This window comes from Panulirus ornatus, chromosome 12 (assembly GCF_036320965.1).
Source record: "Panulirus ornatus isolate Po-2019 chromosome 12, ASM3632096v1, whole genome shotgun sequence".
Lineage (NCBI taxonomy): Eukaryota > Metazoa > Arthropoda > Malacostraca > Decapoda > Palinuridae > Panulirus > Panulirus ornatus.
The window spans coordinates 30,441,711-30,464,023 of record NC_092235.1 but is presented as its reverse complement, the minus strand read 5'-3'; the positions used below and the strand labels follow the sequence as shown (position 1 = coordinate 30,464,023).

At 42.0% G+C, this 22,313-nt stretch overlaps 1 protein-coding gene across 1 annotated transcript in view; it reads left to right on the top strand.

The window, feature by feature from the left end:
* LOC139751996 (CD109 antigen-like) overlaps positions 1-22,313 on the top strand; it is a 364,823-nt gene that overhangs the window by 166,723 nt on the left and 175,787 nt on the right. Inside the window, exons 15-16 of the mRNA XM_071667757.1 lie at positions 147-263; positions 13,562-13,675. Coding sequence (XP_071523858.1) covers positions 147-263; positions 13,562-13,675 — 231 coding nt within the window. The remainder of the gene's footprint in view (positions 1-146; positions 264-13,561; positions 13,676-22,313) is intronic.

Below are 22,313 nucleotides of genomic sequence, written 5' to 3'. Positions count from 1 at the left end.
GTAACCCAGGAACTCCAGTATAGTTAGTCACATGAATAGATACTTACTTCTTGATGCATTGTAAAGTGTGTCTCTCATACTATCCTCCTCTGCATACGTTAATATGTATGACCGAAGAATGATTTTGCTTCTGTTCTTATTTTCAGAAAACAGATGCAATGAAAGTGAAGGTTATTCTCCATGCCTTGTTGGTGGCTGTTATCCTTCAAGAAAAAGATGTGATGGTTTCATGGACTGTTCTGATGGCTATGATGAAGTGGAATGTAAGTTTTAGGTACTGTAAAATTATGTTTATAAGTTTTTAATTGTGTAATCTCAGGACCTCTTTTACAGGGCTATTGATGATATGCTACAAGCATAACATGTCATGTCCCAGATCAAGACAGGTTTAATGTCAAAACCCAGCTGTAGTCAGATCCAGTTTCATATTCCAAATCAGGACAGATCTTGCTTCAGTACCCAGATCAAGACAGATCTAGTGTCAGATTCCAAATCAAGATAGGTCTAGTGTCAGATCCCAAATCAAAGCAGGTCTAGTGTCTGATCACAGATCAAGACAGGTCAAGTGGCAGATCTAAGATCAAGACACATCTAGTGTTAGATCACAGATCAAGACAGGTCTAATGTCAGATACCAGATCAAGACAGGTCTAGTGTTAGGACTCAAATCAAGACAGGTCTTGTATCAGAACATGGGTCAAGGCAGTTGCCTATGAATGGTTTTGTAATTTTAAAAGATTTAGATTTTTCTTCATTTTATGGTGGTAATGATATTTAGATACTGAGAGGACTTGCACTTGCTAAAGATAAATCTCTTCTTATTTGCAAACCATTCCAGGGACATTATATTAGTTCATAATAGATCTGATGATATACATAAGGTTACAAAAATATTGAATGACCACTCAAAACTTGAGACGATAAAATGATGATCAATTTGTTGCCATTTTCAGAGTCGAAGATGAAATATTAAGATTATTTTAAGATATCTAAACACTTGGACTGCTGGAAGGTATTCCCGTAAGACCTATAACATCAACAGTCAAGATCTTAACAAATAATTTAGGCCAGTTTCTGCTCCCAAAATTTTCTTATCCAGTTAAAGATGAATTTATGGTCTGTAATTCATATGAATCTGTAAAAGAAGTCACCAAAATTCATGTGACTAGTATATACATGTTTAGCAATGTTGTAATATCGCTTTTTACAAATATTCCCCTGAAAGAGCTAATTCATAAATTAGCCTAACAGTTAGGTAGAAGTAATAGATAGGATCCTTAGGTAGAAGTAGTCAGTAGGAACATTAGGTAGGAGCCTCTGCAAACTGTGTCCTCTGCCAGTGGCCTGTTAACAGTGAGGTACCAAAGGCTAAGAAGTGGTATTAGAGTTCATTGGTTATGGAGACTCTTATTTCTTTGGCCATTCCCTTAAGGGTGTTCCAGTTGAGAATAGGTATCAGAGATATAGATAGGTAGATAGATTTTTATTTTATCATGCTTAATCGCCATCTCCCACGTCAGTGGGGTAGCATAAGGAAACACGGGCCCAACCCACCCACATACACATGTACATACATAAACGCCCATACATGCACATATACATACATTTCAATGTATACATACATATACATACACACACATATACATATATACACATGTACATATACATACTTGCTGCATTCATCCATTCCCATCGCCACCCCACCACATAAAATGGCATCCCCCCTCAGCGAGGTAGTGCTAGGAAAAGACAAAAAAGGCCACATTTGTTCACACTCAGTCTCCAGCTGTCATGTTTAATGCACTGAAACCACAGCTTCCTTTCCACATCCAGGCCTCATAGGCCTTTCCATGGTTTACCCCAGGTGCTTCTTATGCCATGGTTCAAACCATTGACAGCACGACGACCCCGGTATACCACATTATTCCAATTCACTCTATTCCTTGCACACCTTTCACCCTCCTGTATGTTCAGCCAATGTTCAGGCCCCAGTTGCTCAAAATCTTTTTAACTCCATCTTTCCACCTCCAATTTGGTGTCCTGCTTCTCCTTGTTCCCTCCACCTCTGACACATGTATCTTCTTTGTCAATCTTTCCTCACTCATTCTCTTAATGTGTCCAAACCATTTCAACACATCCTCCTCTGCTCTCTCAGCTGCACTCTTTTTGTTACCACACATCTCTCCCAATCTTTCATTACTTACTTGATCATACACCACATATTATTCTCAAACCTTTCATTTCCAACACATCCATCCTCCTCCGTATGACCCTGTCTATAGCCCATGCCTTGCAACCATATAACATTGTTGGAACTGCAATGTCTTCAAACATACCCATTTTTGCTCCGAGATAACATTCTTTCCTTCCACACATTTCTCACTGCTCTCAGAACCTTCGCCCCCTCCCCCACCCTATGACTAATTTCTGCTTCCATGGTTCCATCTGCTGCTAAGTCCTCTCCCAGGTATCTAAAACACTTCACTTCCTCCAGTTTTTCTCCATTCAAACTTACCTCCCAGTTAACTTGTCCCTCAACCCTACTGAACCTAAAAACTTTCCTATTATTCACATTACTCTCAGCTTTTTTCTTTCACACACTTTACCAAACTCAGTTTCTCACCCAAATCAGCGACCACCACTGTATCATCAGCGAACAACAAATGACTCACTTCCCAAGCCCTCTCATCAACAGCAGACTGCATACTTGCCCTTCTCTCCAAGATTCTTGCATTCACCTCCCTTTGCATTCACCTCCCTAACCACCCCATCCATAAACAAATTATACAACCATAGAGACATCATGCACCCCTGCCGCAAACTGACATTTACTGGGAACCAATCACTTTCCTGTCTATCTACTCGTACACATGCCTTACATCCTGAGTAAAAACTTTTCACTGCTTCTAGCAACTTACCTCCCACACTGTATACTCTTTAAACCTTCCACAAAGCATCTCTATCAACCGAATCATATGCCTTCTCAAGGTCCATAAATGCTTCATACAAATCCATTTGTTTTTCTAAGTAGTTCTCACATACATTCTTCAAAGCAAACACCTGTTCCACACATCTTCTACCACTTCTGAAACCACACTGCTCTTCCCCAGTATGATGCTCTGTACTTGCCTTTATCCTCTCAATCAATACCCTCCCATATGATTTCCCAGGAATACTCTACAAACTTATACCTCTGTAATTTGAACACTCGCCTTTATCCCCTTTGCCTTTGTACAATGGTACGATGCATACATTCTGCTGATCCTCAGGCTTTTCACCATGATCCATACATACATTGAATATCCTTACCAGTCAGTCAACAACACAGTCAACCCCCCCTTTTTTTTTTTTTTATAAATTCCACTATAATACCATCCAAACCCGCCGCCTTGCCAGCTTTCATCTTCCACAAAACTTTCACTACCTCTTCTAAGTTTACCAAACCATTCTCTCTGACCCTCTCACTTCACACACCACCCCTACCAAAACTACATATATTTGCCACTCTATCACCAAACATATTCAACAAACCTTCAAAATACTCACTCCACCTCCTCACTTCATCACTACTTGTTATTACCTCCCCATTTGCCCCCTTCACCGATGTTCCCCTTTGTTCTGTTGTCTTACGCACTTTATTTACCTCCTTCCAAAACATTTTTTTTATTCTCCTAAAATTTAATGATACTCTCTCTCACCCCAACTCTCATTTGCCCTCTTTTTCACCTCTTGCACCTTTCTCTTGACTTCCTACCACTTTCTTTTATACATCTTCCAGTCATTTGCACTACTACCCTGTAAATATCGTCTGAATGCCTCTCTCTTCTCTTTCACTAACAATCTTAATTCTTCATCCCGCCATTCACTACCTTTTCTAATTTGCCCGTCTCACACCTTTCTCATGCCACATGCATCTTTTGCATAAGCCATCACTGCTTCCCTAAATACATCCCATTCCTCCCCCATTCCCCTTATGTCATTTGCTCTCATCTTTTGCCATTCTGCACTCAATCTCTCCTGGTACTTCCTCACACAAATTTCCTCTCTCAGCTCACTTACTCTCACTACTCTCTTCTCCCCAACATCCTCTTCTTTTCTGAAAACCTCTACAAGTCTTCACCTTTGCCTCCACAAGATAGTGATCAGATATCACTTCAGCTGCCCCTCTCAGCACATTAATATCCAAAAGCCTCTCTTTTACATGCCTATCAAGTAACATGTAATCCAATAACACCCTCTAGCCATCCCTCCTACTCACATACGTATACTTATGTATCTCTTTTTAAACCAGGTGTTCCCTATCACTAGTCCTTTTTCACCATGCAAATCCACAAGCTCTTCACCATTTCCATTTAAAACACTGAACACCCCATGTACACCAATTATACCCTCAACTGCAACATTACTCACCTTTGCATTCATATCACCCATCACTGTAGCCTGATCTCGTGTATCAAAGCTGCTAACTCACTCACTTAGCTTCTCCTGAAACACTTGCCTCTCATGATCTTTCTTCTTATGACCAGGTGCATAGGCACCAATGATAACCCATCTCTCTCCATCCACTTTCAGTTTTACCCATATCAATCTAGAGTTTACTTCCTTACACTATCACATACTCCCTCAACTCCTGCTTCAGGAGTAGTGCTACTTCTTCCTTTGCTCTTGCCCTCACTAACCCCAGACTTTACTCCCAAGACATTCCCAAAACCGCTCTTCCCCTCTACCCTTCAGCTTCATTTCACTCAGAGCCAAAACATCCAGGCTCCTTTCCTCGAACATACTACCTATCCCTCCTTTTTTCTCATCTTGGTTACAACCACACACATTTGGACACCCCAATCTGAGCCTTTGAGGAGGATGAGCACTCCCCGCATGATTCCTTTTTCTGCTTCCCCTTTTAGAATTTTAAATTTCCATGGTTTACCCCAGACGCTTCTCATGCCTTGATTCAATCCACTGACAGCACGTCAACCCCGGTATACCACATCGCTCCAATTCACTCTATTCCTTGCCCTCCTTTCACCCTCCTGCATGTTCAGGCCCCGATCACACAAAATCTTTTTCACTCCATCTTTCCACCTCCAATTTGGTCTCCCTCTTCTCCTTGCTCCCTCCACCTCCGACACATATATCCTCTTGGTCAATCTTTCCTCACTCATCCTCTCCATGTGCCCAAACCACTTCAAAACACCCTCTTCTGCTCTCTCAACCACGCTCTTTTTATTTCCACACATCTCTCTTACCCTTACGTTACTCACTCGATCAAACCACCTCACACCACACATTGTCCTCAAACATCTCATTTCCAGCACATCCATCCTCCTACGCACAACTCTATCCATAGCCCATGCCTCGCAACCATACAACATTGTTGGAACCACTATTCCTTCAAACATACCCATTTTTGCTTTCCGAGATAATGTTCTCGACTTCCACACATTCTTCAAGGCCCCCAGAATTTTCGCCCCCTCCCCCACCCTATGATCCACTTCCGCTTCCATGGTTCCATCCGCTGCCAGATCCACTCCCAGATATCTAAAACACTTCACTTCCTCCAGTTTTTCTCCATTCAAACTCACCTCCCAATTGACTTGACCCTCAACCCTACTGTACCTAATAACCTTGCTCTTATTCACATTTACTCTTAACTTTCTTCTTCCACACACTTTACCAAACTCAGTCACCAGCTTCTGCAGTTTCTCACATGAATCAGCCACCAGTGCTGTATCATCAGCGAACAACAACTGACTCACTTCCCAAGCTCTCTCATCCCCAACAGACTTCATACTTGCCCCTCTTTCCAAAACTCTTGCATTTACCTCCCTAACAACCCCATCCATAAACAAATTAAACAACCATGGAGACATCACACACCCCTGCTGCAAACCTACATTCACTGAGAACCAATCACTTTCCTCTCTTCCTACACGTACACATGCCTTACATCCTCGATAAAAACTTTTCACTGCTTCTAACAACTTTCCTCCTACACCATATATTCTTAATACCTTCCACAGAGCATCTCTATCAACTCTATCATATGCCTTCTCCAGATCCATAAATGCTACATACAAATCCATTTGCTTTTCTAAGTATTTCTCACATACATTCTTCAAAGCAAACACCTGATCCACACATCCTCTACCACTTCTGAAACCACACTGCTCTTCCCCAATCTGATGCCCTGTACATGCCTTCACCCTCTCAGTCAATACCCTCCCATATAATTTACCAGGAATACTCAACAAACTTATTCCTCTGTAATTTGAGCACTCACTCTTATCCCCTTTGCCTTTGTACAATGGCACTATGCACGCATTCCGCCAATCCTCAGGCACCTCACCATGAGTCATACATACATTAAATAACCTTACCAACCAGTCAACAATACAGTCACCCCCTTTTTTAATAAATTCCACTGCAATACCATCCAAACCTGCTGCCTTGCCGGCTTTCATCTTCCGCAAAGCTTTCACTACCTCTTCTCTGTTTACCAAATCATTTTCCCTAACCCTCTCACTTTGCACACCACCTCGACCAAAACACCCTATATCTGCCACTCTATCATCAAACACATTCAACAAACCTTCAAAATACTCACTCCATCTCCTTCTCACATCACCACTACTTGTTATCACCTCCCCATTTGCGCCCTTCACTGAAGTTCCCATTTGCTCCCTTGTCTTACGCACTTTATTTACCTCCTTCCAGAACATCTTTTTATTCTCCCTAAAATTTAATGATACTCTCTCACCCCAACTCTCATTTGCCCTTTTTTTCACCTCTTGCACCTTTCTCTTGACCTCCTGTCTCTTTCTTTTATACATCTCCCACTCAATTGCATTTTTTCCCTGCAAAAATTGTCCAAATGCCTCTCTCTTCTCTTTCGCTAATACTCTTACTTCTTCATCCCACCACTCACTACCCTTTCTAATCAACCCACCTCCCACTCTTCTCATGCCACAAGCATCTTTTGCGCAATCCATCACTGATTCCCTAAATACATCCCATTCCTCCCCCACTCCCCTTACTTCCATTGTTCTCACCTTTTTCCATTCTGTACTCAATCTCTCCTGGTACTTCCTCACACAGGCCTCCTTCCCAAGCTCACTTACTCTCACCACCCTCTTCACCCCAACATTCACTCTTCTTTTCTGAAAACCCATACAAATCTTCACCTTAGCCTCCACAAGATAATGATCAGACATCCCTCCAGTTGCACCTCTCAGCACATTAACATCCAAAAGTTGCTCTTTCGCGCGCCTGTCAATTAACACGTAATCCAATAACGCTCTCTGGCCATCTCTCCTACTTACATACGTATACTTATGTATATCTCGCTTTTTAGACCAGGTATATATATATATATATATATATATTTTTTTCATACTATTTTTTTTTATTATACTTTGTCGCTGTCTCCCGCTGTTTGCGAGGTAGCGCAAGGAAACAGACGAAAGAAATGGCCCAACCCCCCCATACACATGTATATACATATGTCCACACACGCAAATATACATACCTACACAGCTTTCCATGGTTTACCCCAGACGCTTATCATGCCTTGATTCAATCCACTGACAGCACGTCAACCCCGGTATACCACATCGCTCCAATTTACTCTATTCCTTGCCCTCCTTTCACCCTCCTGCATGTCGCTGTCTCCCACGTTTGCGAGGTAGTGCAAGGAAACAGACGAAAGAAATGGCCCAAACCACCCCCATACACATGTATATACATACGTGCACACACGCAAATATACATACCTACACAGCTTTCCATGGGTTACCCCAGATGCTTCACATGCCCTGATTCAATCCACTGACAGCACGTCAACCCCGGTATACCACATCGATCCAATCACTCTATTCCTTGCCCTCCTTTCACCCTCCTGCATGTTCAGGCCCCGATCACACAAAATCTTTTTCACTCCATCTTTCCACCTCCAATTTGGTCTCCCACTTCTCCTCGTTCCCTCCACCTCTGACACATATATCCTCATGGTCAATCTTTCCTCACTCATTCTCTCCATGTGCCCAAACCATTTCAAAACACCCTCTTCTGCTCTCTCAACCACGCTCTTTTTATTTCCACACATCTCTCTTACCCTTACGTTACTTACTCGATCAAACCACCTCACACCACACATTGTCGTTAAACATCTCATTTCCAGCACATCCATCATCCTTTGCACAACTCTATCCATAGCCCACACCTCGCAACCATACAACATTGTTGGAACCACTATTCCTTCTAACATACCCATTTTTGCTTTCCGAGATAATGTTCTCGACTTCCACACATTCTTCCAGGCTCCCAGGAATTTTCACCCCCTCCCCCACCCTATGATCCACTTCCACTTCCATGGTTCCATCCGCTGCCAGATCCACTCCCACATATCTAAAACACTTTACTTCCTCCAGTTTTTTTCCATTCAAACTTACCTCCCAATTGACTTGACCCTCAACCCTACTGTACCTAATAACCTTGCTCTTATTCACATTTACTCTTAACTTTCTTCTTTTACACACTTTACCAAACTCAGTCACCAGCTTCTGCAGTTTCTCACATGAATCAGCCACCAGCGCTGTATCATCAGCGAACAACAACTGACTCACTTCCCAAGCTCTCGCATCCCCAACAGACTTCATACTTGCCCCTCTTTCCAAGACTCTTGCATTTACCTCCCTAACAACCCCATCCATAAACAAATTAAACAACCATGGAGACATCACACACCCCTGCCGCAAACCTACATTCACTGAGAACCAATCACTTTCCTCTCTTCCTACACGTACACATGCCTTACATCCTCGATAAAAACTTTTCACTGCTTCTAACAACTTGCCTCCCACACCATATATTCTTAATACCTTCCACAGAGCATCTCTATCAACTCTATCATATGCCTTCTCCAGATCCATAAATGCTACATACAAATCCATTTGCTTTTCTAAGTATTTCTCACATACATTCTTCAAAGCAAACACCTGATCCACACATCCTCTACCACTTCTGAAACCACACTGCTCTTCCCCAATCTGATGCTCTGTACATAATATATATTTATATATTATCCCTGGGGATAGGGGAGAAAGAATACTTCCCACGTATTCCCTGCGTGTCGTAGAAGGCGACTAAAAGGGGAGGGAGCGGGGGGCTGGAAATCCTCCCCTCTCAATTTTTTTTAATTTTCCAAAAGAAGGAACAGAGAAGGGGGCCAGGTGAGGATATTCCCTCAGTGGCCCAGTTCTCTGTTCTTAACGCTACCTCGCTAACGCGGGAAATGGCGAATAGTTTGAAAAAAAAAAAGAAAAAAAAATATATATATATATATATATATATATATATATATATATATATATATATATATATATATATATATATATACTCTCTTTTCCCTTCCTTCTGACACTCTCTAAAATTCAAACACCTAACCTAACCAGTACTGTGTCATCATCAAACAACAAGTGATCACTTCCCAGGCCCCTTCACCCCATACAGACTGCATACTTGCTCCTCTATCTGAAACCCTTGCATTTACCTCCTTCACCCCCTCATCCATAAACAAATTAAATAGCCATTGTAACATATTCCTTGATGAAGACCAGCCTTCTCCTGGAACCACTCACTCTCCTTTCTGTCTACTCGCACACATGCCTAACAGTTTTGATAAAAACTTCTCATTGTTTCATGTAGCTTTCCTCCCATGCCATGTATTCGTAAAACCTTCCACAAGGCATCTCAACCCCTTCATATGCTTTCTCTAGGTCCTTGAATATCGTATACAGATCCTTTTGTTTCTCAAAATATTCTTGCACACCTAGTTTAAAGCAAGCACCTGATCCACACATCCTCTACCACTCCTTAAACCATATTGTGCCTCCCCAATTTGATGTTCTTTATATGCTTTTACCCTCTCAGTCATTACTCTCCCATTCAACTTACCAGGTACATGCAACAAACATACCTTTGTAGTTCAAATACTTACCTTTGTTCCCCTTGCCTTTACACAGTGACATTTCACCAGTCCTCAGGCACCTCACCTCACGATGATCCACACAAACTAATCAGTCATCAACATGGTCATCCCCTGTCTATTTGTCTCTCTATATCTTTGATGTCCATTCCCTCCAGGAGCTCCCATCAAGTGGATGGCCACAGCAAAAGAGTCTCCACTTATCCCTGTCCATACATGCCTCTCTCTCATGTACCCCTCGCATACACAGTCACCCCCCTTTCCTACCATATTTAAATTGCGTTACCATTTACTCCTGTTGCCTTGCCACATCTCATCTGATGCAAAACATTTACCATTTCTTTGCTTTTTATGAAACCACTTACCATGATTCTCCCTTCGCATGCCTCCCTGACCCTAACTCCCTACATCAGCACCCCCGTCATGAGACACATTCACCAGTCCTTAGAAATACTCATTGCATCTACTCACCTCATTGCTACATATTAACACTCATTCATATGTCCCTTTCACTGATTTTTCCCATTTGTTTTATTTTTCTCTTTTTTTTGACCTCCTTCCAGAACATCTTATTCTCCCTGAAATTAACTGATACTTGTTTGTCCTAACTCTCATTTGCCCTTTTTTCAAACCTTTCACCTTCTTTTTGACCTGCTGTCTACTTTCCTTAGCACATCTCCCAGTTTTTTGCACTCCTTCTTGGTAAGTACCACCCATACACCTCCCTTTTCTTTTTTCACTAGCTATTTTACTTCATCGTCCCATCACTTGCTACTCTTTCTCACTTGCCCACCCTACATTCTGCATGGCACACACTTCTCTTGCACATGTCAGCACTGCTTTCCTAGATACCTCTTATTCCTCACTCACTCACCTAGCTGTGTTTGCTCTTAATATGTGCCAATGTACACATCACCATTTGCCAGTTTCATCTAATCCTTTCCTTTACTCCTTTTCTCTAGCTGAATAGCTGGTTCAGGTCCCTGCCCAATTTTGCCAAGAGATTGTGTATGCATTTCAGCCTTCTTTACTGACTGAAAATCTTTAGAATATACACACTGAACTAACCGTAGAAGCTCCAAACAACAGGCCTCCCAACTTAGTCTTAAACTATAAGCCACCATACATACATCCATGAGAAACTACACTTCCTAGGCAAATACAAGTCACACTCTCTGTATGATCTGGATATTAATTAACACATCACTACAATCACCATCTCAGTTCATCCCAAGACCCTTCATGTCCACAATGGAAATTCCTTAAAGAAAACAGTGAGTACTTCTCACTTTTCCTTCACTCACTGCACTTAGACACATCACAACACTGTATGATCTGTCGTCCCAGCTGATGGACATGGCAGCTTCCTGAATGCTACAGTGGCTTCATAAGGACATAAGGGACTCCCAGGCCAGGAAGGTAAGGTAAGGTGTGTATAGGTCTTAAACACTCTTAGTAATTATCCAACCATAGCATTGTGTTATATCACAAAGTTTTATTGTTTAAAGAAAATGTTCACCGTAGGTATGCATTTCTTTGTCTTATTTGCCTCACTATCCAATGTGAATATTTGTTCTGAATATTTGTTTTAAGAGATACAAAAGCACACTGCTAATTCTTTTTTTTTTTTTTTTTGCTTTGTCGCTGTCTCCCGCATTTGTGAGGTAGCACAAGGAAACAGACGAAAGAAATGGCCCAACCCACCCCCATACACATGTATATACATACGTCCACACACGCAAATATACATACCTGCACAGCTTTCCATGGTTTACCCCAGACGCTTCACATGCCCTGATTCAATCCACTGACAGCACGTCAACCCCGGTATACCACATCGCTCCAATTCACTCTATTCCTTACCCTCCTTTCACCCTCCTGCATGTTCAGGCCCCGATCACACAAAATCTTTTTCACTCCATCTTTCCACCTCCAATTTGGTCTCCCACTTCTCCTCGTTCCCTCCACCTCCGACACATATATCCTTTTGGTTAATCTTTCCTCACTCATTCTCTCCATGTGCCCAAACCATTTCAAAACACCCTCTTCTGCTCTCTCAACCACGCTCTTTTTATTTCCACACATCTCTCTTACCCTTACGTTACTTACTCGATCAAACCACCTCACACCACACAATGTCCTCAAACATCTCATTTCCAGCACATCCATCCTCCTGCGCAAAACTCTATCCAAGCCCACGCCTCGCAACCATACAACATTGTTGGAACCACTATTCCTTCAAACATACCCATTTTTGCTTTCCAAGATAATGTTCTCGACTTCCACACATTCTTCAAGGCTCCCTGGATTTTGCCCCCTCCCCCGCCCTATGATCCACTTCCGCTTCCATGGTTCCATCCGCTGCCAGATCCACTCCCAGATATCTAAAACACTTTACTTCCTGCAGTTTTTCTCCATTCAAACTTACCTCCCAATTGACTTGACCCTCAACCCTACTGTACCTAATTACCTTGCTCCTATTCACATTTACTCTTAACTTTCTTCTTTCACACACTTTACCAAACTCAGTCACCAGCTTCTGCAGTTTCTCACATGAATCAGCCACCAGCGCTGTATCATCAGCGAACAACAACTGACTCACTTCCCAAGCTCTCTCATCCCCAACAGACTTCATACTTGCCCCTCTTTCCAAAACTCTTGCATTCACTTCCCTAACAACCCCATCCATAAACAAATTAAACAACCATGGAGACATCACACACCCCTGTCGCAAACCTACATACACTGAGAACCAATCACTTTCCTCTCTTCCTACACATACACATGCCTTACATCCTCGATAAAAACTTTTCACTGCTTCTAACAACTTGCCTCCCACACCATATATTCTTAATACCTTCCACAGAGCGTCTCTATCAACTCTGTCATATGCCTTCTCCAGATCCATAAATGCTACATACAAATCCATTTGCTTTTCTAATCCATTTGCTAATATCAAATGTAAATGACATGTATTAAGTATAAAATGGTAAACCCTTATTAAATGGTGACAGATCCTTTAAGTCTCTTTGTGTCATGTACATTTCTTACCCATCATCCCTCTTATTGCTGTACTAAGTTTAGTGTAGTTATTTGAGGACAGTACTATATAGGTGTTGATTCCAAATAGAGCATAGAATCATGCTGATACAGCTTAGCTGTTTACATGTAAAGGGAGAACAATGTTTGTTGATAAACTGTTTAGGCTTACAGTGGAATTGTAGGCATAATATGGTTAACATTTTATATGTTTGATGCCTTGGGACTAGGACTAAAATTCTCAGGTGTGGAAAAATTTAATCTATGTATCAGTATAATTTGCTTCTATATTATTTTCTAAGATGTTTATGGACTATGTTTGCAGTTGCTTGCATCATGAGCAGAATGTCTTCTGTGAGGATGCTCATAATCACTGGAGGAAAAGGAGTAGAGTCAAGTCTTGGGACTTTCTTGCTCCAAAGAAGTCTGTCATGTTCCTGCTCTTACTTAGAGTGCATCCCAGTGAAAGGGGTCTTGGGATTGTATCATAATGATATATATTTACTAATGTATTTGTGTTGTAATGTTTGCCATGCTTTAGGTGATGACCCCCTGGAAGACAAAGAGGCAGACTTTCGTATCCACCGATACATCAAATTCTCAGATTTTTTTGATGCAGAAGATGGAGATTGGCTGTGGCTTGACTTCAACATTGGTAAAGTCATATGTTATACTTCTTTTGTATTGTTTTTATAATACATTTTGTTGTAATTTTATGGAAAGGATTATTTTTGGATGTCATCAGTCTTATTTTGTCTGTTGCTCAAATTCTGTATGTTTAGATGAGCAGAGCTACAGAGATAAGTGTGGCTACTGTTGTTAGAGCAGAGCCACTTACTTCCACTTACCTCCCTCACTTATGTTTGTATTTTCCTTGTAACCTTTCTCTTTATATTTTCTTCAAATTGCCATGTCATATTTCAGTCCTACAGATGATTGATGATTCTGTTGCAGCACCCATAAACTTCATCATGTTTCTGTGTATTTTACTAATATATTTTAAAACATTCCCTCTGGGGAGAGTAGAGAAAGAAGACAGCCCATGTATTTCTTGCATGTCATATAATGTGACCAAGAGGGATGGGAGCAGATGGCAGGAAATTCTTCCCTTCTGTATTAGTTAACAGAGGAAAGAGCCATTGAGGATCTTAAATTTTATAAGACTCTATTATCTGTTGTGGATACTACCTTGCTCACATAGGAAATAGCCATCATTATGAAAGGAAAGAAGAGAAAAATATAAAGATGTAGGGGATTAGGGATAAAGAATGCTACACATGTATCTCCTGAATGTCACAGGTGATGAAGAGTGTTGTAAATGGGAGCCTGGAAATCTTTTCCTCTTCTATTATTTATTTCAAAAGGAGGAACAAAGGAAGGAGCCAATTGTGGAATTTTTCTATGAGGCTCATTTGTCTGCTCCTGACACTATCTCATCAAAGTGAGAATAGGCATGAAAGAAAGAGAGATATTAGAGCAAGCATTTGAAATATTGTATCAAACCCCTGTATATGTCTGTATATGTCTGATCATTATCTTGTGGAGGCGAAGGTGAAGATTTGTATGGGTTTTCAGAAAAGAGAGAGAATGTTGGGGGGAAGAGGGTGGTGAGAGTAAGGGAGCTTGGGAAGGAGATTTGTGTGAGGAAGTACCAGGAGAGACTGAATACAGAATGGAAAAAGGTGAGAACAAAGAAGGTAAGGGGAGTGGGGGAGGAATGGGATGTATTTAGGGAAGCAGTGATGGCTTGAGCAAAAGATGCTCGTGGCATGAGAAGAGTGGGAGGTGGATTGATTAGAAAGGGTAGTGAGTGGTGGGATGAAGAAGTAAGATTATTAGTGAAAGAGAAGAGAGAGGCATTTGGACGATTTTTGCAGGGAAAAAATGCAAATGAGTGGGAGATGTATAAAAGAAAGAGACAGGAGGTCTAGAGAAAGGTGCAAGAGGTGAAAAAGAGGGCAAATGAGAGTTGGGGTGAGAGAGTATCATTAACTTTTAGGGAGGATAAAAAGATGTTCTGGAAGGAGGTAAATAAAGTGCGTAAGACTAGGGAGCAAATGGGAACTTTGGTGAAGGGGGCTAATGGGGAGGTGATAACAAGTAGTGGTGATGTGAGAAGGAGATGGAGTGAGTATTTTGAAGGTTTGTTGAATGTGTTTGATGGTAGAGTGGCAGATATAGGGTGTTTTGGTCGAGGTGGTGTGCAAAGTGAGAGGGTTAGGGAAAATGATTTGGTAAACAGAGAAGAGGTAGTAAAAGCTATGCGGAAGATGAAAGCCGGCAAGGCAGCAGGTTTGGATGGTATTGCAGTGGAATTTATTAAAAAAGGGGGTGACTGTTTTTTTGACTGGTTAGTAAGGTTATTTAATGTATGTACGATTCATGATGAGGTGCCTGAGGATTTGCGGAATGCGTGCATAGTGCCATTGTATAAAGGCAAAGGGGATAAGAGTGAGTGCTCAAATTACAGAGGTATAAGTTTGTTGAGTATTTCTGGTAAATTATATGGGAGGGTATTGATTGAGAGGGTGAAGGCATGTACAGAGCATCAGATTGGGGAAGAGCAGTGTGGTTTCAGAAGAGGTAGAGGATGTGTGGATCAGGTGTTTCCTTTGGAGAATGTATGTGAGAAATACTTAAAAAAGCAAATGGATTTGTATGTAGCATTTATGGATCTGGAGAAGGCATATGATAGAGTTGATAGAGATGCTCTGTGGAAGGTACTAAGAATATATGGTGTGGGAGGCAAGTTGTTAGAAGCAGTGAAAAGTTTTTATCGAGGATGTAAGGCATGTGTATGTGTAGGAAGAGAGGAAAGTGATTGGTTCTCAGTGAATGTAGGTTTGTGGCAGGGGTGTGTGATGTCTCCATGGTTGTTTAATTTGTTTATGGATGGGGTTGTTAGGGAGGTGAATGCAAAAGTTTTGGAAAGAGGGGCAAGTATGAAGTCTGTTGTGGATGAGAGAGCTTGGGAAGTGAGTCAGTTGTTGTTCGCTGATGATACAGCACTGGTGGCTGATTCATGTGAGAAACTGCAGAAACTGGTGACTGAGTTTGGTAAAGTGTGTGAAAGAAGAAAGTTAGAGTAAATGTGAATAAGAGCAAGGTTATTAGGTACAGTAAGGTTGAGGGTCAAGTCAATTGGGAGGTAAGTTTGAATGGAGAAAAACTGGAGAAAGTAAAGTGTTTTAGATATCTGGGAGTGGATCTGGCAGCGGATGGAACCATGGAAGCGGAAGGGAATCATAGGGTGGGGGAGGGGGCGAAAATCCTGGGAGCCTTGAAGAATGTGTGGAAGTCAAGAACATTATCTCGGAAAGCAAAAATGGGTATGTTTGAAGGAATAGTGGTTCCAACAATGTTGTATAGTTGCGAGGCATGGGCTATGGATAGAGTAGTGCGCAGGAGGATGGATGTGCTGGAAATGAGATGTTTGAGGACAATATGTGGTGTGAGGTGGTTTGATCAAGTAAGTAATGTAAGGGTAAGAGAGATGTGTGGAAATAAAAAGAGCGTGGTTGAGAGAGCAGAAGAGGGTGTTTTCAAATGGTTTGGGCTCATTGAGAGAATGAGTGAGGAAAGATTGACCAAGAGGATATATGTGTCGGAGGTGGAGGAAACGAGGAGAAGTGGGAGACCGAATTGGACGTGGAAGGATGGAGTGAAAAAGCTTTTGAGTGATCGGGGCCTGAACATGCAGGAGGGTGAAAGGCGTGCAAGGAATAGAGTGAATTGGATCAATGTGGTATACCGGGGTCAATGTGCTGTCAATGGATTGAATCAGGGCATGTGAAGCGTCTGGGGTAAACTATGGGAAGTTCTGTGGGGCCTGGATGTGGAAAGGGAGCTGTGGTTTCGGGCATTATTGCATGACAGCTAGAGACTGAGTGTGAACGAATGGGGCCTTTGTTGTCTTTTCCTAACGCTACCTCGCACACATGAGGGGGGAGGGGGATGTTGTTCCATGTGTGGCGAGGTGGCGATGGGAATGAATAAAGGCAGACAGTGTGAATTGTGTGCATGTGTATATATGTATATGTCTGTGTGTGTATATATATGTGTACATTGAGATGTATGGGTATGTATATTTGCGTGTGTGGACGTGTATGTATATACATGTGTATGTGGGCGGGTTGGGCCATTTCTTTCGTCTGTTTCCTTGCGCTACCTCGCAAATGCGGGAGACAGCGACAAAGCAAAATAAATGAATAATTATTATTATTATTATTATTAGATATCTGGGAGTGGATCTGGCAGCAGATGGAAATATGGAAGTGGAAGTGGATCATAGGGTGGGGGAGGCGGCGAAAATTCTGGGAGCCTTGAAGAATGTGTGGAAGTCAAGAACATTATCTCGGAAAGCAAAAATGGGTATGTTTGAAGGAATAGTGGTTCGAACAATGTTGTATGGTTGCGAGGCGTGGGCTATGGATAGAGTTGTGCACAGGAGGATGGATGTACTGGAAATGAGATGTTTGAGGACAATGTGTGGTTTGAGGTGGTTTGATTGAGTAAGTAACGTAAGTGTAAGAGAGATGTGTGGAAATAAAAAGAGCGTGGTTGAGAGAGCAGAAGAGGGTGTTTTGAAATGGTTTGGGCACATGGAGAATGAGTGAGGAAAGATTGACCAAGAGGATATATGTGTCGGAGGTGGAGGGAACGAGGAGAAGTGGGAGACCAAATTGGAGGTGGAAAGATGGAGTGAAAAAGATTTTGTGTGATCGGGGCCTGAACATGCAGGAGGGTGAAAAGAGGGCAAGGAATAGAGTGAATTGGATCGATGTGGTATACCGGGGTTGACGTGCTGTCAGTAGATTGAATCAGGGCATGTGAAGCGTCTGGGGTAAACCATGGAAAGCTGTGTAGGTATGTATATTTGCGTGTGTGGACGTATGTATATACATGTGTATGGGGGTGGGTTGGGCCATTTCTTTCGTCTATTTCCTTGCGCTACCTCACAAACGCGGGAGACAGCGACAAAGCAAAAAAAAAAAAAAAATTATTATTATTATTATTATTGGGGTGAGAGAGTATCATTAAATTTTAGGGAGAATAAAAAGATGTTTTGGAAGGAGGTAAGGAAAGTGCGTAAGACAAGGGAGCAAATGGGAACTTCAGTGAAGGGGGCTAATGGGGAGGTGATGACAAGTAGTGGTGATGTAAGAAGGAGATGGAGTGAGTATTTTGGAGGTTTATTGAATGTGTTGGATGATAGAGTGGCAGATATAGAGTGTTTTGGTCGAGGTGGTGTGCAAAGTGAGAGGGTTAGGGAAAATGATTTGGTAAACAGAGAAGAGGTAGTAAAAGCTTTGCGGAAGATGAAAGTCAGCAAGGCAGCAGGTTTGGATGGTATTGCAGTGGAATTTCTTAAAAAAGGGGGTGACTGTATTGTTGACAGGTTAGTAAGGTTATTTAATGTATGTATGATTCATGGTGAGGTGCCTGAGGATTGGCAGAATGCTTGCATAGTGCCATTGTGCAAAGGCAAAGGGGATAAGAGTGAGTGCTCAAATTACACAGGTATAAGTTTGTTGAGTTTTCCTGGTAAATTATATGGGAGAGTATTGATTGAGAGGGTGAAGGCATGTACAGAGCATCAGATTGGGGAAGAGCAGTGTGGTTTCAGAAGTGGTAGAGGATATGTGGATCAGGTGTTTGCTTTGAAGAATGTATGTAAGAAATACTTCGAAAAGCAAATGGATTTGTATGTAGCATTTCTGGATCTGGAGATGGAAGGTTTTAAGAATTTATGGTGTGGGAGGCAAGTTGTTAGAAGCAGTGAAAAGTTTTTATCGAGGATGTAAGGCATGTGTGCGTGTAGGAAGAGAGGAAAGTGATTGGTTCTCAGTGAATGTAGGTGTGGGGCAGGGGTGTGTGATGTCTCCATGGTTGTTTAATTTGTTTATGGATGGGGTTGTTAGGGAGGTGAATGCAAGAGTTTTGGAAAGAGGGGCAAATATGCAGTCTGTTGTGGATGAGAGAGCTTGGGAAGTGAGTCAGTTGTTGTTCGCTGATGATACAGTGCTGGTGGCTGATTCATGTGAGAAACTGCAGAAGCTGGTGACTGAATTTGGTAAAGTGTGTGAAAGAAGAGAGCTGAGAGTAAATGTGAATAAGAGGAAGGTTATTAGGAACAGTAGGGTTGAGGGTCAAGTCAATTGGGAGGTAAGTTTGAATGGAGAAAAACTGGAGGAAGTAAAGTGTTTTAGATATCTGGGAGTGGATCTGGCAGTGGATGGAACCATGGAAGCGGAAGGGAATCATTGGGTGGGGGAGGGGGCGAAAATTCTGGGAGTGTTGAAGAATATGTGGAAGTCGAGAACATTATCTCGGAAAGCAAAAATGGGTATGTTTGAAGGAATAGTGGTTCCAACAATGTTGTATGGTTGCGAGGCGTGGGCTATGGATAGAGTTGTGCGCAGGAGGGTGGATGTGCTGGAAATGAAATGTTTGAGGGCAATATGTGGTGTGAGGTGGTTTGATCGAATAAGTAATGTAAGGGTAAGAGAGATGTGTGGAAATAAAAAGAGTGTGGTTGAGAGAGCAGAAGAGGGTGTTTTGAAATGGTTTGGTCACATAGAGAGAATGTGTGAGGAAAGATTGACCAAGAGGATATATGTGTCAGAGGTGGAGGGAACGAGGAGAAGTGGGAGATCAAATTGGAGGTGGAAAGATGGAGTGAAAAAGCTTTTGAGTGATCGGGGCCTGAACATGCAGGAGGGTGAAAGGAGGGCAAAGGATAGAGTGAATTGGAATGATGTGGTATACCGGAGTCGACGTGCTGTCAGTGGATTGAACTAGGGCATGTGAAGCGTCTGGGGTAAACCATGGAAAGTTCTGTGGGGCCTGGATGTGGAAAGGGAGCTGTGGTTTCGGGCATTATTACATGACAGCTAGAGACTGAGTGTGAACGAATGGGGCCTTTGTTGTCTTTTCCTAGCGCTACCTCGCACACATGAGTGGGGAGGGGGATGTTATTCCATGTGTTGCGAGGTGGCGATGGGAATACATAAAGGCAGACAGTTTGTATTATGTACTTGTGTATATATGTATATGTCTGTGTGTGTATATATATGTATACATTGAGATGTATAGGTATGTATATTTGTGTATGTGTGGACATGTATGTATATACATGTGTATGTGGGTGGGTTGGGCCATTCTTTCGTCTGTTTCCTTGCGCTACCTCGCTAATGTGGGAGACAGCAACAAAGCAAAATGAATAGATAGATGAATAAATTATTATTGTTACTTTCATAATTATTGTTATTGGCATTATTATCCCTGAGGATAGGGGAGAAAGAATACTTCCCATGCATTCCCTGCATGTCGTAGAAGGCAACTAAAGAGGACAGGAGCGAGGGGCTAGAAACCCTCCCCTCCTTGTATTTTCACTTTCTAAAAGGGGAAACAGAAGAAGGAGTCGTGCGGGGAGTGCTCATCCTCCTTGGAGGCTCAGATTGGGGTGTCTAAATGTGTGTGGATATAACCAAGATGAGAAAAAAGGAGAGATAGGTAGTATGCTTGAGGAAAGGAGCCTGGATGTTTTGGCTCTGAGTGAAACGAAGCTCAAGGGTCAAAGGGGAAGAGTGGATTGGGAATGTCTTGGGAGTAAAGTCAGGGGTTGTTGAGAGGACAAGAGCAAAGGAAGGAGTAGCACTATTCTTGAAACAGGAGTTGTAGGAGTATGTAATAAAGTATAAGAAAGTAAACTCTGGAATGATATGGGTAAAACTGAAAGTGAATGGCGAGAGATGGTGATTATTGATGCCTATGCACCAGGTCATGAGAAGAAAGATAATGAGAGGCAAGTGTTTTGAGAGCAATTAAGTGATTGTGTTAGCAGTTTTGATGCACAAGACTGGGTTATAGTGATGGGTGATTTGAATGAAGGTGAGTAATGTGGCAGATGAGGGAACAATTAATGTACATGGGGTGTTCATTGTTGTAAATGGAAATGGTGAAAAGCTTGTAGATTTGTGTGCTGGAAAAGGACTAGTGATTGGGAATACCTGGTTTAAAAAGAGAGATATACATAAGTATACGTATGTAAGTAGGAGAGATGGCCAGAGAGCGTTTTTGGACTACGTGTTAATTGATAGACGCTTGAAAGAGAGACTTATGTGTGTTAATGTGCTGAGAGGGGCAACTGGAGGGATGTCTGATCATTATCTTGTGGAGGTGAAGATTTGTAGAGGTTTTCAGAAAAGAAGAGAGAATGTTGGGGTGAAGAGAGTGGTGAGAGTAAGTGAGCTTGGAAAGGAGACTTGTGTGAGTAAGTACCAGGAGAGATTGAGTGCAGAATGGAAAAAGGTGAGAGCAAAGGACATAAGGGGAGTGGGGGAGGAATGGAATGTATTTAGGGAAAATATAATGGCTTGTGCAGAAGGTACCTGTGGTATGATAAAGGTGGGAGGTTTGTATATTAGAAAGGGTAGTGAGTGGTGGGATGAAGGAGTAAGATTGTTAGTGAAAGAGAAGACAGAGGCATTTGGATGATTTTTGTAGGGGAATAGTGCACATGAGTGGGAGATGTATAAAAGAAAGAGGCAGGAGGTCGACAGAAAGGTGCAGGAGGTGAAAAAGAGGGCAAATGAGATTTGGGGTGAGAGAGTGTCGTTAAATTTCCGGGAGAATAGAAAGATGTTTTGAAAGGAGGTAATGTGCGTAAGACAAAAGAATAAATGGAAACATCAGTGAAGGGGGCATATGGGGAGGTTATAACAAGTAGTGGTGATGTGAGAGGGAGATGGAGTGAGTATTTTGAAGGTTTGTTGAATGTGTTAGATGGTAGAGTGGCAGATGCAGGGTGTTTTCGTTGAGGTGGTGTGCAAAGTGAGAGGGTCAGGGAGGATGGTTTGGTAAACAGAAAAGAGGTAGTGAAAGCTTTGTGGAAGATAAAAGCCAGCAAGGCAGCAGGTTTGGATGGTATTGCAGTGGAATTTATTGAAAAAGGGAGTGACTGTGTTGTTGAATGGTTGGTGAGGACATTCAGTGTATGTATGGCTCATGGTGAAGTGCCTTAGGATTGGCATAATGTATGCATAGTGCCATTATACAAAGGCAAATTGGATAAAGGTGAGTGTTCAAATTACAGAGGTATAAGTTTGTTGAGTATTCCTGGGAAATTATATGGGAGGGTATTGATTGAGAGGGTGAATGCATGTACTGAGCATCAGATTGGGGAAGAGCAGCAGTGTGGTATGACAGAGTGGCAGATATAGGGTATTTTGGTTGAGATGATGTGTGAAGTGAGAGGGTCAGGGAGAATGGTTTGGTAAACAGAGAAGTAG